Source organism: Miniopterus natalensis, chromosome 21 (genome assembly GCF_054644295.1).
Source record: "Miniopterus natalensis isolate mMinNat1 chromosome 21, mMinNat1.hap1, whole genome shotgun sequence".
Lineage (NCBI taxonomy): Eukaryota > Metazoa > Chordata > Mammalia > Chiroptera > Miniopteridae > Miniopterus > Miniopterus natalensis.
In genome coordinates, this window is record NC_142101.1 from 9,209,541 (window position 1) to 9,225,077 (window position 15,537).

A 15,537-nucleotide genomic window follows, 5' to 3' on the forward strand; every position below is an offset into this window, starting at 1 on the left:
AGCTGGACTCGAACACAGTGTTTCGGGCACAATGTTCTATATTTGCATCTTATTTTAAACTGACTCAGTCAAATTGCTCAAATATTCAGTATCTGTATTGTGTGTTTTTTGTCTGCTCTTATCTGTCAGTTACTGAGAATGTATAGTAAATTGGCATATGGTAGATATGTCCATTTATCCTTATAGTTCTGACATTTTTGCTCTGTGATTTTCTAAATGTTTATATTTTGTACATACACATTTAGAGTTGCTCCATTTCCTGGTAAACTAAACCTTGTTATCAATGCTTTATTTTCTCTGGTACTTTTTGCCTAAAAACCCATTTTATCTGATATTAATATAAGTATATATCAGCTTTTTTTGGTTAGTATGTATTTGTTGTGGCATTTCCACAACTTTACTGTCAACATTTCTACGTCCTTGTGAGCAAAGCAACCAATTTAGGGGTTATTCCTGCCACCCTACTAGAGCCATCCCAACTGTGTGCTCAGAGTGAGTGACTGGCCGCTGGGTGGGGCCATGGATCCAGTGGGCCCACTGCAAACTATATGCTTTAGCCTAGGTTCCTTACTAGCTCTCCCTATAATTCCCATGTTGGAGCTGTGGGTGTCTGCTCAGACCCTGTACCCCACAATCTTCAAGACGTCCGGATATTTCCCTCTGTCCGGTATACAGTCCACAGTGATGGCTGCAGGCTCCTTCGGGGAAGGGCTGAGGGAGTCATTACTCTACACTTGACCAAGACCCAACCACCCCTTTGGTCAGTGGGTTCTGGATCTGAAACTGTCTCAATTCTGGGAACTGAGCAGAGGATCTTTCTATTGAAGCAACAACCCTTCTCCTCTTTTCCCTCTAGTCTTGCCTTGGATGTTGTGATCTATTAACTTTTCCACACTTCCCGTGCGTCAAGCCCCTTTGGATGCCCCTTGCCTTGCCAGTTACTGTGGTAATTCTGGTCCCCAGGCTCCTCACCCCCTGTCTCCTGCCACTACATGGTAGCTCATTCTTGCAGCTCCTTGGGTGTGTAATCTCTTTTCACTCTTAACCCATCTAGCGCTTCGGTGGCTGGGTTATGCTGGGATGACACCTGAATTACCATCCTAGCAGCCTAGAAGGCAGCTTGTGGGGGCCACTGTTGCTGTCTGCAGTGCCTTCTAGCCCAGGGGAAGCGCTAGCCCTCACTGGAGAAGAGTGTGCTCTCTCTGCAGACCCTGGAGAGCGTCAGAGGTCTGGAGGCCTGACCGTCAGCTGTCTCATTCCTCGTTTGGGGATCCCAGCTTTTCCCAGCCGCGGCTCTGACTTGAGCTTAGCACACCGGCTCTGGCCGAGCTCTGCCACTCTGGTTATTGGATCTCCTCTGTGCGGCTCAGCTGTTTCTGTCATTTCCCTGCAGGAGATAGCTGCCTCTTTCCAAGCTGCCGAGGAGGCCCTCTAGCAATCTTTTAACTGCTTACTCACGCCCTGGGTTTCTCATTATGGCTCAGCGGAGTGTCAGCCCGACTTGGGGAGAGTCAGCCAAGTCCACTGTCTATGTGGCGTTGTCCTCGCCGTGTTTTCAACAGCCTGAGTCATCACACTGGCAAAGACATTTCCACAGCAGGACATTTTCGTAGGCTAACTCGGGTGATATCCTCAGCAATTCACGGCCTCCACGGTGCCCAGGGTCTGTCTGTGCCCCATAATAACTGAGGACAGTGGGGTGGAAGGGGAATCTGGCCCGGAGCCCTAGCTCACTGCTTGTTTTCTCAGGTCCCTTATGGCCCTCCTGTTATTTCAGCTTCTCCAAGAAGCAGGTGTCAGAACTGGATTCACTGGGGAAACATGGGTGGGGAGTGGAAGAAGCTGGGGCAGCTATTAGACCCAGAGGCAGGTCCAAGCACCCAGGAGGAGAGGTGGGGGGAAGCCTGTAGGGAGAAGTCTTAGACTGAAGTGCAGTTACAAGACAGTCTTGGCAAAGCTGATGGGAAGCTGTTGAGACAAGTCACCCTTTAGAGGAGCCTTGTGTCACCTAGATCTGCACCTGCATCAGTGTCCCCGCCGAGTCGCTCGCTAGCAGGGAGCAGCCCTGGGCCTCTGTGAAAGTGAAGAGACTGACTTCAGAGCATAGCAGCTGAGGTCCTTGGCCATGTCCATTTTCTGCGGTTGGAAATCTGGGAGATCATAAAGATATGGTAGCTCTATGGGCTACCATAGAAACGATACATTTCTTTCTCTTATTTTAATACCTTTAATGAACAAGTATTAATTCATTTACTGTTTTTGCCCCCTTCCAAAAGAATATAACACCCTCAGATTATTTATGTCTTCTCACCATCATTCCACAAGTTGTCCATCAGTATATGTCCATTTATTTCTGCTCTAATTTTTAATATTTTTTTTCTTCTGCTTGCTTTAGGCTTAAATTACATGTTTTACTTTAGTTCTTGAAGGTGGAATCTTATTATTATTATTGATCTTTTTTTTCCTAACGTGAGCACTTTATGTTTTCATCTAAGTTCTACTTTATCTATATCCCGCAATGTTGATATATCATATTTTCAGTTCAAACATTTTCTAATTTCCCTTGAGAGATTCTCTTTGACCTATGAATTCTTTAGGAATGATTTGGAAATTTTCCTGTTGCTCTTTCTGTTATTGATTTCTAATTTAATTCCATTGTGGTCAGAGAGCATATTTTGTCTGATTTCATTTCCTTTCTCTCTTTCCCTTACCCCCACATAATTATGAGATAACACAGGACTTTTATATAAATTAAAACCGATGTCAGTATGTCAGTCTCTTAGGGGATAGCAGGCCGGCCTGAGAGCAGGTTCACCACCCTAACCCACCCCTCCCGACTCATCTATGCCGTTTATCTCACTTCACTGAGGGAAGTTTGCAGTAGCTGCTGCCAAGAGAATTCCTTTACTTTCATGGTATCCATGCTAATTTCTTAGCTTTGACAAATGTACTGTGATTGCGTAAGATGTTAATATTAGGAGGAGCTGAGTGAAGGCTTTATGGGAATTCTCTATCTATTTTTCAACATTTCTGTAAATCTAAAATTAATACAAAGCGAAGCTACGAAGTGTGTAAATCAAAGATCCCATAATTGAGACTTTGATGAAGGATAAATGAAAATAATATATTTAATTCCATTTGCATAGCTTTCACCTAAAGGAGTAAAAAAAAAAACCCCAAAAAGTTCAGTTAATGATTTCTTATTTTCAAGTTTAAATAAGCAGCACAGTCGTGGTTCCATTATTTAAGGGCATAAGAGTGAAAATTGGTAAAAAGTTACAGGTTTTGGTCAGGGGCCGCTGCGAGAAAAGTAGTGGAAGGGTGGTCTGCGAGGCCAGTTTTCAAAATGAGTAAGACCACAGAAGCATCGAATTAATAACTGACGGTACGTAAATAATGCTGTCTCTCAATGAGTGTGCATGGCTGAGAGAAATATTTTTGAATGGAGAAATCTGAATATGCTTTTAAGATCAGAAAAATAAGCCAATAATAACAGATTTTAGATGTTGGAAATAAGAGAAAATTGATTTGATACTTTCCTAAAAAATAAAAAAATGTAATAGTGGGTAGGATAAAGACCCTGCCAGTGAATAACTTAGTATTGATTTAGAGGCGATGAATGTGGGTTACTTTCCCCCTTGGAGATGAAGTGATGGAGTTATAGAGAGAGAATAAATTTTAGAGTGCTGAAAATTTATGTAAATTAGCAAAGTGAGATTGTTTTATGAAAGGCAGAATTCAGGGCATGGACAGAATAGAGGTGAATTTAAAAACAAATCTATGTATCTGTTACAGGAGATGGGAGAAAAAGAATTGCCATTGTTGACCATAGTGATTGTCTGGCTCTTAATTTTAGGGATCAGCATGAGTCGTAATTTACGTTGTCTCCTCAGGCCAATTTGTGCCTGAAAATGTGCCATGGATTTTTAAGCTGCTCTTCCATGTTTTGTATGAGCTGATAGTTGCTCTGAGATTGAATTACCTTTTCTCTAAGAACAGTTGTCTGTTTGGGGATCACAATTACCCTGAAAGTGGAAATACCACAGTTCTTCATTTTAAGAGAAAGGAAATACCAGCTTGTCCTCTTACTAATCTTAATTCCTCTGATTTTTCTGTTGCTCTGAGCAAAATGGTTGGCATCCGTGTTCGTTGTGCTTTTTTAGAAGATGTGGAAGAGCCCTCCTTTTAATAATAATGAAGTGGATTTATTCTTCCTTTTGGCATAATAAAATATGTTATATGTCATGTACGTTCCTATGGGGGTGGAGGAAGGCGGAGGAAATGAAGATGTTGATTTAGGATACCAGAAATTGCAGTCATTTGTAGAAGGCTTTCGCTGAAAATAGAGCTTTCTCTTGAGACTTCAGTTTGTTCTGAAGAGTAATGTTACAAAACCCAACATTGCACAATGAAAATGGCAAAAGCAGGGGAAGATTTATGATGATGACCCTTGGCAGTTCATTTAAACTGTTTCGCTCCCTTGGCCTCTTGTTTCATACTGAGATGCTTTATGCTCTCCGGCCTGACTATACGAGCTAAATGAGCTCACACATGTGTAATTCTTACTGTGTGTCTGAGCTCTCATTTAGTACCTGATTTTGTTGTTGTTGTTAAACTCCAAAAGGGCAATGGTATTGAGAGAAGAAAGAAGGGATGGTCACAAAGAAAAGAGAGGGGAAGGCCCCCCGGGCCCACTTAGACAGACTGGAACAGGACTGAGTTGCTGCTGGAAGAACCCCTTGGATCGTAGAGTGTGCATAAGAAACTGCTTCATCAGACCCTTCACTTCCACCCACCCATCCAAATATAGCAATATCTCAAAATAGCCCAAACTGCCCTTGGCAGTTGAGCCAGGGAGGGAAGACTTTAGTCCCAAGGCTTTGTTGGCATTAGCATTAGAAAAGAAATGACCTGAACCTGTCTGCGTGGAGCTTGGAGATGCAACAGAGCATGAGAGCAGCAACTCCGATCTGAACTGCGGGGCTAGCTTTACTGATAACTACAGCTACGCTCGTGGGAGGCAGGGGAAGTTAAATTAAATGGGTTTACTTCTTTCAGCAGACCTCTTCGCTTAGCTGTGGACTGTGACATGTCTGTTAGATAGGTGGCAGAAAGCTGTGAGTGTGTGTTCACGTGTCTGAAATGCATGTCCTGGAATATGAAACAGTCATATGACATTGAGTCAAGAATAAAGGACGTATCCTTTGGTTACTGTTCATCTCTTATATGATGCCAGGGTAAAAGGATATGTTTTCCTTTCTTCATAAATGAAGTGAGAGGAATTCTCTTGGCTGGAGTTACTGTAAACTTTCCCCTGAGCCAAGTGAGATAAACCGAATAGATGAGTAGGGAGGAAAGGGTGAGGGCGGTTAACCCGCTCTGGGGCTGGCCTGCTGTCCCCAAGGAGACTGGCATATTGACATCAGTTGTAATTTTTACATAGGTCCTGTGTTGTCTCATAATTATGGGGGACAGGGGGAGAGAAAGGAGTTGCTCTCTTTAATTTTTCTGTACGGAGAATGGGTGCCAGGTCTTTTCCACCCTGTGAGCTCACAATGAAGACTCAGGAGGAACCTTTCTAGTACCTGCACTGGTGATAAGTGATAAACACCGTCACTACTAGTCTTATGATGTGACTGGCAACTCCATGAACCGTATTACATATTTGATCTCATTTAAGCCCCACAATAATCTGATCAGGTGGGAAGCATGGCCGTTCTCATTTTAGAAATGAGGAGATGAGACTTACCAAAGTTAATGAAGTCGACATAGGCGCACTGTGGGCGCAGCCAGAACTAAAGTGTGGTCCTTCTGAGCTAAAGCCCTTGTCTTTAAACCTCAGGCTGTTGGAGGCCTAACAGATTTCTTCCACTACAATGTTCCTAAAACACCAAAATTGTGGTCCCCAGAAGTGTCTGGTTTAGTTGCTCAGTAGAAATCGTTCTTTAAGCAAATATTTATCTCACAAATCCTGCATGCCAGGCACTGTTTGGATGCTGGGGATGAAGCAGTGGACAGAAAAGATAAAAATACCTCACCGAGGATTAATTATAGCCGAGAAGCCCCACAGTAAACAAGTACACAGAATGTCTAGTGTTTCTGGGGACACAGAGTGCTGTAGAGAAAAGTCGAGCAGGAATATTAGGGGAACCTAACGTTGTGACTTTACTCTGGCTTTTCCTGGAAGATCTCGCTGAGGAAGTCATGTTTGAGCGGAGATCTGAAGAGGTTTCTTTTTTTAAAAATTAAATGTATTGGGGTGACATTGGTTAATAAGAGGCAGCCACCTGGATGCCTGGGGGAAGGGCATCCCAGGCAGACGAAGAACTAAGGACAGAATCAGAATGTCAGGCCCCGTAAGGCCACCCTGACGGGAGGGGTTTTACTCTAAGTGGAGTGGAAAGTCTCCTTGACGTCAGTCAATAAGAAGTGAAGTAAGAATACTGATGATTCTGCAGATCAGCCCAGCTTTACGTTACCCCAGATTTTTGTGGACACCTTTTTCCTATAACCAGGATCATTTCTGGAGCAGCCTGCCACCCATCAGTAAGTCCTTTCTTGCGTTGTTTTAGATTCGCTTTCGGGTTATTGAAAAACACGTATGTGAGCATTGTCATGGAAGAGCTTACCATTCTTGAAGCACATACTTGAGAGCAGAGCAGTTGTTCTTATGGTGACGCGCTTCTGAGAGCAGCGGTCCGTGTCTGGCAGCCTGTAAACTGAGGGCTCACTCGGGGGATTGCTTTGCTCAGTGCCTTGACTCTTGTATTTGTCAACCCCGTAGAAACCTTCTTCATGGAAGTAGCTGAATAGCGGTCCATTTTTCTGTTTCTTTATTTTATTTATTGGGGTGACATTGGTTAATAAGATTATGTGGGTTTCAGGTGTACAATTCTTCACTACATCATCTGTATTTTGCATTAGGTGCCCACCACCCAGAGTCACATCTTCTCTCACCATATATTTGACCCCCTCTACCCTTTACTACCCCCCACCCCTTCCCTTTGGTAACCACCATACTGCGTTGTCTGCATCTGTGAGTTTTTATTTGTTTGTATTTCATGTTTGTTCCTTTGTTGCTTTCAGTCTCATATCCCACATATGAGTGAAATCATATGGTTCTTACCTCCTTCCGTCTGATTTATTTCGCTTAGCATGATATTCTCGAGATTGCGTTATTCTTTATCTTTGCCCTGCCGTTTGCGGTGCCTGGCATACCTGCTGACTGGTGAATTAAATGAAAGTAGGACTGTCCTCGTCTTGAGCTTCTATAGAATAGGTGCCAACAGAATGGTTGGGCTGAAATTCAAGGTTTTCTATAGTGCTTGACCAAGGCTACATCCTGCTCATAGATGGGAAATAACTGATAGTAATAACAGGCAATTCAATATTTTAAGAATATTTCATTTGCAGAGAACATGCTTCTCCATACAGATCATAACTTGTGGCAAGAAAATGCTATTTTAGGATAATTACTGGGACCTCTTTTGGTTGTAATGAAAACCAACTTTTGAGTCAGTCTTTATGTGTACGGTTCCCAGACAAAGGCTGCCTTAAAAACAGATGAGAAGTTTAAAAGGATATAATTCTCCTTCTGTGGTATGTCCGCTTTTCCAATAAGGAAATCAAAGCTATTTTAATTATCTGTGGCTCATAACTTGTAGTCAAAAACAATATCCAATAGAGGTCTTTCAAGCAATATTCCTGCCTTTTAAAAATATTTCTAGAATGTCATTTTAAAAGATACTTATAGTCATTACTTCTTTGTACTAACCTTGGGTATGCGTGCGCATTTGTAATTTAACACATTCTCTATTTTGAGAAATTTAAAAATGTGTGCAAAGGTAAACAGAATATGCCTTGTACATGCCCTATGTACACAACATCCAACTTCAACAATTGGTTTCATCTATACTCCTACCCATGTGCCCCCTTCCATGTTATTTTTTAAGAAAATCCTCAAAAGCTATAATTTCACTCATATCAATGTTAGCATCTATCTCTAAAAGATCTCTTTTAAAAAAACACAACCAATTTCACCCCTAAAAATAATAATCATATCTTAATGTCTCTTCAAATTCCAATTATTTCATGTACATTATAAATATGTTTATTTTGTTAGTTTGTTTGAAGCAGGATATAAAGAAATTCCAACCGTTATCATTAGACAGTGTCTCTTAAGTCTTTGGGATAGGTTTCACTTCAATACTTTTTTCTCTTGAAATTTATTTATTGAAGAAACTAGGTGGTTTGTTCCTTTCTTAGTTCTGTCTACTCTCACAAAATACCATAGACTGGGTGGCATGTTCGCATTGGCCTATAGAGCCATTATGTTATTCCTGGTTTTCTTTTTTCGTAATAATTTTGTTTAGGACTTGACCACAATCTTCTTTCTTCCTTCTTTCCATTTCCTTTTTGTGCTTTCTTCCCTGCTCTTCTTCTCTCTCTCTTTTTATTTTTTATTTTTACTTTTGTTCTTTATTTGTTGAGGCATAACTTAGACAATAAAATGTACAGATAAGTTCAGTGAGTTACTGCCGTCTAAATATGATTTAAAACAATGTTGTTGCCTCAATCTATGTAATCCTCACTTCTCTGAAGAGACAGTCATTCTGATTTCTGTCAACACAGATTAATTTTGTATATACTTGAATTTCATATAAATGTGATCCTATGGCCTGTATAAGTTTGAATATGATGTTAGCTCTAGGTTTTTCACAGATGCCAGTTATCTAATTATGTAAGTTTGCTTCTATTCCTAGCTTGCAGAGAATTGATGTTGAATTTTTTCAAATTCCTTTTCCGCATGTATTGAAATGATCGTATGTTTTTTTCTCACTTACTCAGTGCCTTTGGCAGATTACACTGATTGCTTTTCAGATGTTAAAACAACTTTGTATTGTTGGAATAAACCCCAGTTGTTCATCACTTATTATCCATTTTAGAAACTGCTGCATTCAATGTGTTAATGTTTTATTAGGGATTTTTTTTTTTTAACCTATGTTCACAAAGGATATTGGTTTATAAATGACTTTCCTGTTTTTTTAACAGCATGTTTTTCGGTTTTTGGTGTTAACATCAGAGTAATGCTGGCCTCCTAAGATGAGTCAGAAAGTTTGGTTGCCCTCCTCTGTTTTCGGAAAGCATTAGCATCAAATTGGCGTTGTTTGTTCATCAAATGTTTATTAATTCACCTGTGAAACATTTGGGGCTAGAAGTATTTGGGAAGGGGTATTTTTTATTACAAGTTTATAAAAAATAATTTCTTATTTACTGAAATAACTTTATTAAAATTGGAAGTAATTTCAACATCTTAAATAGATATAGGGCTACTTATATTTTCTACTTCTTTTGTCAGTTTTAGAAAGTTTTGTTGTTTAAGGAATTTATTCAGTTCATCTGACATGTCAAGTCTCTTGGCATCAAATTGTTTATAATATCTCATATACTTTTAAGGCCTCTATGATCTGTAATGATGACCCTACTTTCATCTATGATATTGGAATTTGTATTTTCTCTATTTTTTCTTTATCAGTTTTATAGGTGTTCATCAGTTTTATTAAACCTTTTAGTAAATCAACTTCTAACCTTGCTGACTTTCTATAAGGTTTATTTTCTCTTTCTTTGTCTTGTGCTTTTCTTATTATTTCCATTCTTCTACTTAGTCAAGTTTAATTTACTTCTTAGATTCTTGACTTATATGTCTATATCATTGTTTTACACCTTTACTTTTCTAATACAATATTTTAAAACTCTAAATTTCTCTCTAAAACCTCTAAAGATAAAGATATTACTTTACCTGGTCTCATTTTGATATTTTATGCTTTCATTTTTATTCAGTTTGAAATATTTTCTAATTTCTTTTGTGTTTACTTTTTTATTCATTTAACTTACTGGGGTGACGTTGGTTAATAAAATTATATAGGTCTCAGGTGTACAGTTCTATAATATATAATCTGTATATTGTGTGTTCACCACCCCAAGTTAAGTCTTCTTCCATCACCATTTATTCCCCCTTTACTCTTTCCTACCTCTTCCCACTCCCCTTTCCCTCTGGTAATCACCATACTGTTGTCTATCTGAGTTTTGTTTTTTATTTTATTTTTTTTACTTAATCCTTTTACCTTTTTTGACCCATGGGTTATTAATAATAGTTTTACTTAATTTCCAAGCTGGAGACTTCTTAGTATGTTATTTTTGTTTCAGATTTTGGAGCCACTGTGGTCAGAGAACACATTCTAGATAATCTCAGTCCTTTGAAATTTATTGAGACTTGTTTTATGACTCAGCATGTGGTCTGTGCTGGCGAATGTTTTCATGTGCTTTTGTATATTCTATTGTTTTAATTACAATATTCTGTAAAAGCCAACGAGGTCAATTTGTTGATAATATTCAAGTCTTTAATATCTTTAGTGATTTTTTTTCTGCTTCTGTCAATTACTGAGAAAGGAGTGTTTTGCCTCATGTATTTTGAAACTCTTTTATCACACTCATACATGTTTAGAATTGTTATGCATTCCCAATCATTTTGTTTTTATCATTATGAAATGACACTCTGATAATATTCTTTCTCCTGAAGTCTATTTTGTCTGATAATAAATAGAACTACGCCAACTTTGCTATGTTAATATTTGAATGGCAAACTTTTTTTCCACTGCAGTCTTTTAATCTGGCTCATTTTTACATGATACTTGTTTTACTGAATTTTTTTAGGAGGAAGAACTGAATGAAGGTAGCCTTTCTAGCCTTACTGCTTAGGAGCTTCCTCTTTTTCTTACGCACAATGATCGTTGCTTATGCACAAAGACCTCATACTGTCTACATTTCTCTCCCCTCCAACATATCTGAGTTTTCTCTCTCCTTTGTCCTTGCATTTATCCTACACAATGTGAATCCTACTCCCAGCATTTTCTCTCATTGCAGAGCTTTGCCCTAAGAGGGAGTTCTCTTGGCTCTTACTGAAAGTTCTCGTATCCCAGACTGCTCCTAGCCCTTTCAGGACTTAATGCAGATCCTTTTTTCTCTTCATGCATTTGAGTGTGTAAAACCCTTCCAGTGACGGCGGCGGCTCTCAGGTTGGCTCTTACGCCTTTTAGAAGTTTGTGATTCAGGGCTTCTCGGGTTTTTAGGGGAGTCCCCTGTCGCCTCCTCCCATACACATGATGTTGCCCCTGGGTTTTGTGCTGTCCGTGGTTTGTCTCACCTCTTTGCATTTTGAGGTTTGTGGGGATACCGGACACAGTGTTTTTGTAGGTATTTTTCTCTGAGCTTTGATGTTAGGATCTTAGTTGCTCCCTGTGTGGGGAAATTCAGGGAAATCCCAGAACATTTCTACTGCTGAAGTCGTGTTTCCAGATCCCTGGCTTCTCTTGCTTGCGTTGTGAGCAGTGTGTTTGTACTGTTTAATGTTTGTAGTGGAAACATGATGCTGATCTTTTACAGAAAGGACCATCGAAGAATCCAGATTAGAGGGTTCTCTGGAGTTGTCTCTTATGCAATGTGACTTGTGCATTGTCTTAGTGTTATAACCACAGTTCTTTTCACTACCGGCTCTTAGTGTGCCAGGGTTATTTCAAGAGAGTCTCACATAATAGCCTGTGTGTTGAGGAAGATCCCGGATAAGACATCTGTCCTCTTTAGTGATTAGATTTTGCTCTATGGTAGATGGGATCCTCCTGGTTTCAGATTTGTCTAAAGGACATAGTTCAGAAAGGATGGAACCTCCTCCTACCCTGTATCACCTAAGTAGGTGTCTTCACGTCACATAAGTGAATTAGCTGAATGCCAACTAATGCTGGACAGGATTACAGGACTGAAAATGCCTCTGGCATATGAGGCACCTTGATAACTTGTAGAAATTATTGCCCTACCATTTGCTTAGTTACATCTGTTAAGTGTTGGCACTTTGTTCTGGGAGTGGGGTGGCTGAACCCAGCTGGGGCAGCACCCAGGGTCCTCAGGTAATTCTTTATTTTCCAGTTACACTTTTAGGTGACAACCACTTCCAAAGGAAGGCTGTGGACACATTTGTCTTCACTGAGAATCACTCTGTTCATTCGTTTCACACAGGGACTAAATCAATTGTAGGATACTCATTTGTTTCACAAATTCATAGTTTTCCCAAAGAGCATTTTTAGTGAAAATGCATCTTATAAGGTTCATAACAACCTGCAAAAGCAGACATAGCCTCCACTTCACAGATGAAGAAACTGAAACTCAAACATTGTTACCTTCTTAAAGCCATGTGGGCAACTTCATGACAAAGCCAAGAGGAGATTATTAGGCAGTGAGAGTAATTAATGCTCTCAGAAGCCTCTCTGCATGCCAGTAACTCAAAAATATCTCCAGGGAACTTGATCACCTGAGTGCCTATTAATAAATCAGCACTGGTGGATTAGTTACAATTTAGACAACATTTTTAGGAAATATTTATATTTTTGAATGTACAATAGACCATATATGTAGTGTAAAATAATATAAAGTGCAATATAAAATAAATTAGAATTATGTTAAAATATTCACCTAACATTGCAGAAATTGATTTTTTTCCATTGGACTTCAAAACAATTGTCTGTGATACTGTGGGGTACGGATGAAAAAGCTGAGTGGCAGTGATGTTAAATGGTTTGCTCACATCGCTAGTCAAAGAGTCAGGATTCAGTAGCCCACCGCTCTCATTCTAAGTCCTGTGTTCTCTCCTTTACACCATTCTGCCTTGTGACGGAACTTTACACATGTTTTAAGATGGCTGATGAACGAACCAGCTATTACAATTTAGATAGGTCTGCCCGATTGGCCTGGCTTGGCCTGTAATAATCAATTTTACAAAGCATAATTACCAGAGAAATGATGAAAAACACTAAATTGATAGTCAAAAGGTTTCAGACCTAATTTCAAGCCATACAGCTCATAAATATGTTTGGGCATATAAGGAGAAAGACTGGGTTTCCCGGCAGGGGAGTATGTGTATACTTTATCAGTTTGAATAAAATATGACCCAGCTACGTTTGAGACTATTTTTGCTCTCTGCCATCTACTCCCCTGTCAGTCTTCACATCATCAAGACATTCTGCGGGCGCATTCTAATGTCATTCCTTAGCTCGTGGCAGCCAGATTCTCACATACCATACACACTTCACACCCCGACTCTTTCTCAGGATTAAATGACTCCACTGTGTCATTTTCTACTAGGTTGACTAGAGAGAAATACAGAATTTCCACAAGCCACACTTTTGATCAGATTGGTGCTGTGATCTCTCCCCAGAATCTAAAAGCTGGTTTCCCTGGGAACCTTGCAGCTCAGAGACAGCCATAGAGCAAGAGTGAAAGCAGAGCAGGCCAGCCACATATGGGTAACCCATGGTCCCCAGGGTGGCTGGGCCATTTTGATTCTGTGTGTGACGCTCAAGTCTCCCTTACTTCTGAGCAAATTAACCCTACACATCTCATTTTTTTAATGCCCATCTCAATATTTTTCACATTTTTTTCATAGTGGAGATTTGAAATCATCTGCATGACAAGTTGGATGCATATACAGATATGTGTCAATTGTGTATGTGTGTTCACACATTTTCATTTATTTTTATTGTTGACCCAATTGTACACATATTTTTAATCAAATGGACCAATATGGCCAAATCAATTGACTTAGAAGTTTTTACTCCAGGGTAAAGCTAACTTGAGCTTTGTGTGGCAGATAGTGCTGGCCTGAGGCCAAGGTGGGGAAAAGGGGGAAAGGGGGCAGGGTATTGAATGCCGCTTCTTTCTGCGGGGGCTCTAGCTACACCCTGCCCGGGTTCCTTCAGCTCGACATGATCAGCTCTGTTGGCCTAGGTCCTTTTCAAGGCATTGTTCATGGATGGAAGACTGTTGTTAAGTCATAAACTTACTACTTGTATATTCTTTGTCAAATGACCCTTTTGAAACTCTTCTGAGCTTAATGTGGTTGTAATATGAACCAACCTCCGAATGGCCCCTTCTGAAGACTTGGTCTTTTGACACAGGGCTGGCTGCCACATTGGTTTCCAATCACTGATGGGAACCTTTGTCAGCATCTCCTGGGACTTTTGCTCCTCTCCGCCCCAACAATATAGGGAGCCAAATAGCTTATAAGCAGTATAATATAATACATATATTAGTTTGGGGGCAGATGGCTGATATTTCTTTTGTTTAGAGTGTAGAAAGTATAAACCCACCACTCCCAGTATGTTCCAACAGGGACATTTCTGAAATACAGATTCGTTTCTGAAATATGTTGGACACATAGTGATTAATTTTGAAAATAGAATTGGACCAGGGTGAGTTCTTAGTATAGGAAGGTTTTTTGTCAGTTGCTACTATCTGTATCCAAAACTCTAACATGAAACCAGAAGAGAACTACTGTTGGTGCCTGGAGAGTTTGCGTCCTCTTGGTAATAATAACTGTGCATGAATGAAATCAGCATTTGGATGGAGAAAGAATGTCCCATATTGGAAAGTAATCATAGCTTTTATGCTCTGTGTGTGTGTCTGCTTTGACAGCTTTTTGGAGACCACAGCCTATTTCTTCATGAAGCCAAAACTTGGAGAGAAAGAGGTGTCCCCAAATGTTTTTTTCAGTATCTGGCATGAATTCAGCTCTGACTTTAAAGACTTTTGGAAGAAAGAGAACAAACTTATTCTACAGGAGAGGTAGGTTTTTTCATTTGCACAATGGCATTTAAAAACTGGTGTTTTATTAGGTGGCACACCACTAGCATTGCCAACTTTTATAGCCTGAATGAAAAATTAGATGGCCCTCAGCTGGGGTATCAAGTCTAAGAGGGTGGTGAGATTTGGCAAAATTTGGAGTTTTGGTAAAAGAGTCAGCATGCAGGCCGCAATGCTACAGAGAATGGCTGGGGTGATGGTTTGCCAGGACACCTGTCTGGTAAAACAACTTCTCTGATGAGGAAACAGCACAAAAGCAGGCCATGTAAGAAGAGTGGGACAACCCTGCTGAGATGATAAACCCACTCACTTCAGAAGACCAATATGAACAAAGACCATAAAGGTAAGAAGAATCAGTTTTGTTTTGGTTTTGTTCAGTTCATGGTATAGTGTGAAGTTTTCATTGTTTGTATAAAAACTTCTTCCAGATGTCACGAAGAAACACATGATCAATATTTTTTAAAAGAGCTTTCAAGATCCTTATAGAATTATATCACATTTCCTAAAGCAGATGTTTTCAGGAATGAAGGGAAATTTCTCCTCTGAAACATTGAACTAAAGTCTCTGTCCCTATGATTATGCAATTCCATGGAGGCGTATTAAATATTAATTCAGAAAGAAAGCCAGCCCTCCCAGGGCAGCATCCCCAAATAACTGGATCTAGTAGGAAAATGGAGAGGAAACATAATCTACATGGTAAGCCAAACATTAATACTGAAACCACTTGGTATACTTTCCAGCATCCTTGTGTTGACAGTGACTTTGGTTTAGATCTTTAGAAAACTTACATCCTGAGGGACTTTGCTCATCACATCACCACAGTCCTCAATTTTCTGCTAATTAGCTTCA

The 15,537-nt window shown here is 39.9% G+C and overlaps 1 protein-coding gene across 1 annotated transcript in view; it reads left to right on the plus strand.

Annotated features, from left to right (window-relative positions):
• The window catches only part of FMN2 (formin 2), a 223,260-nt gene that overhangs the window by 176,322 nt on the left and 31,401 nt on the right, over nt 1-15,537 (plus strand). Inside the window, exon 13 of the mRNA XM_087829045.1 lies at nt 14,521-14,670. Coding sequence (XP_087685171.1) covers nt 14,521-14,670 — 150 coding nt within the window. The remainder of the gene's footprint in view (nt 1-14,520; nt 14,671-15,537) is intronic.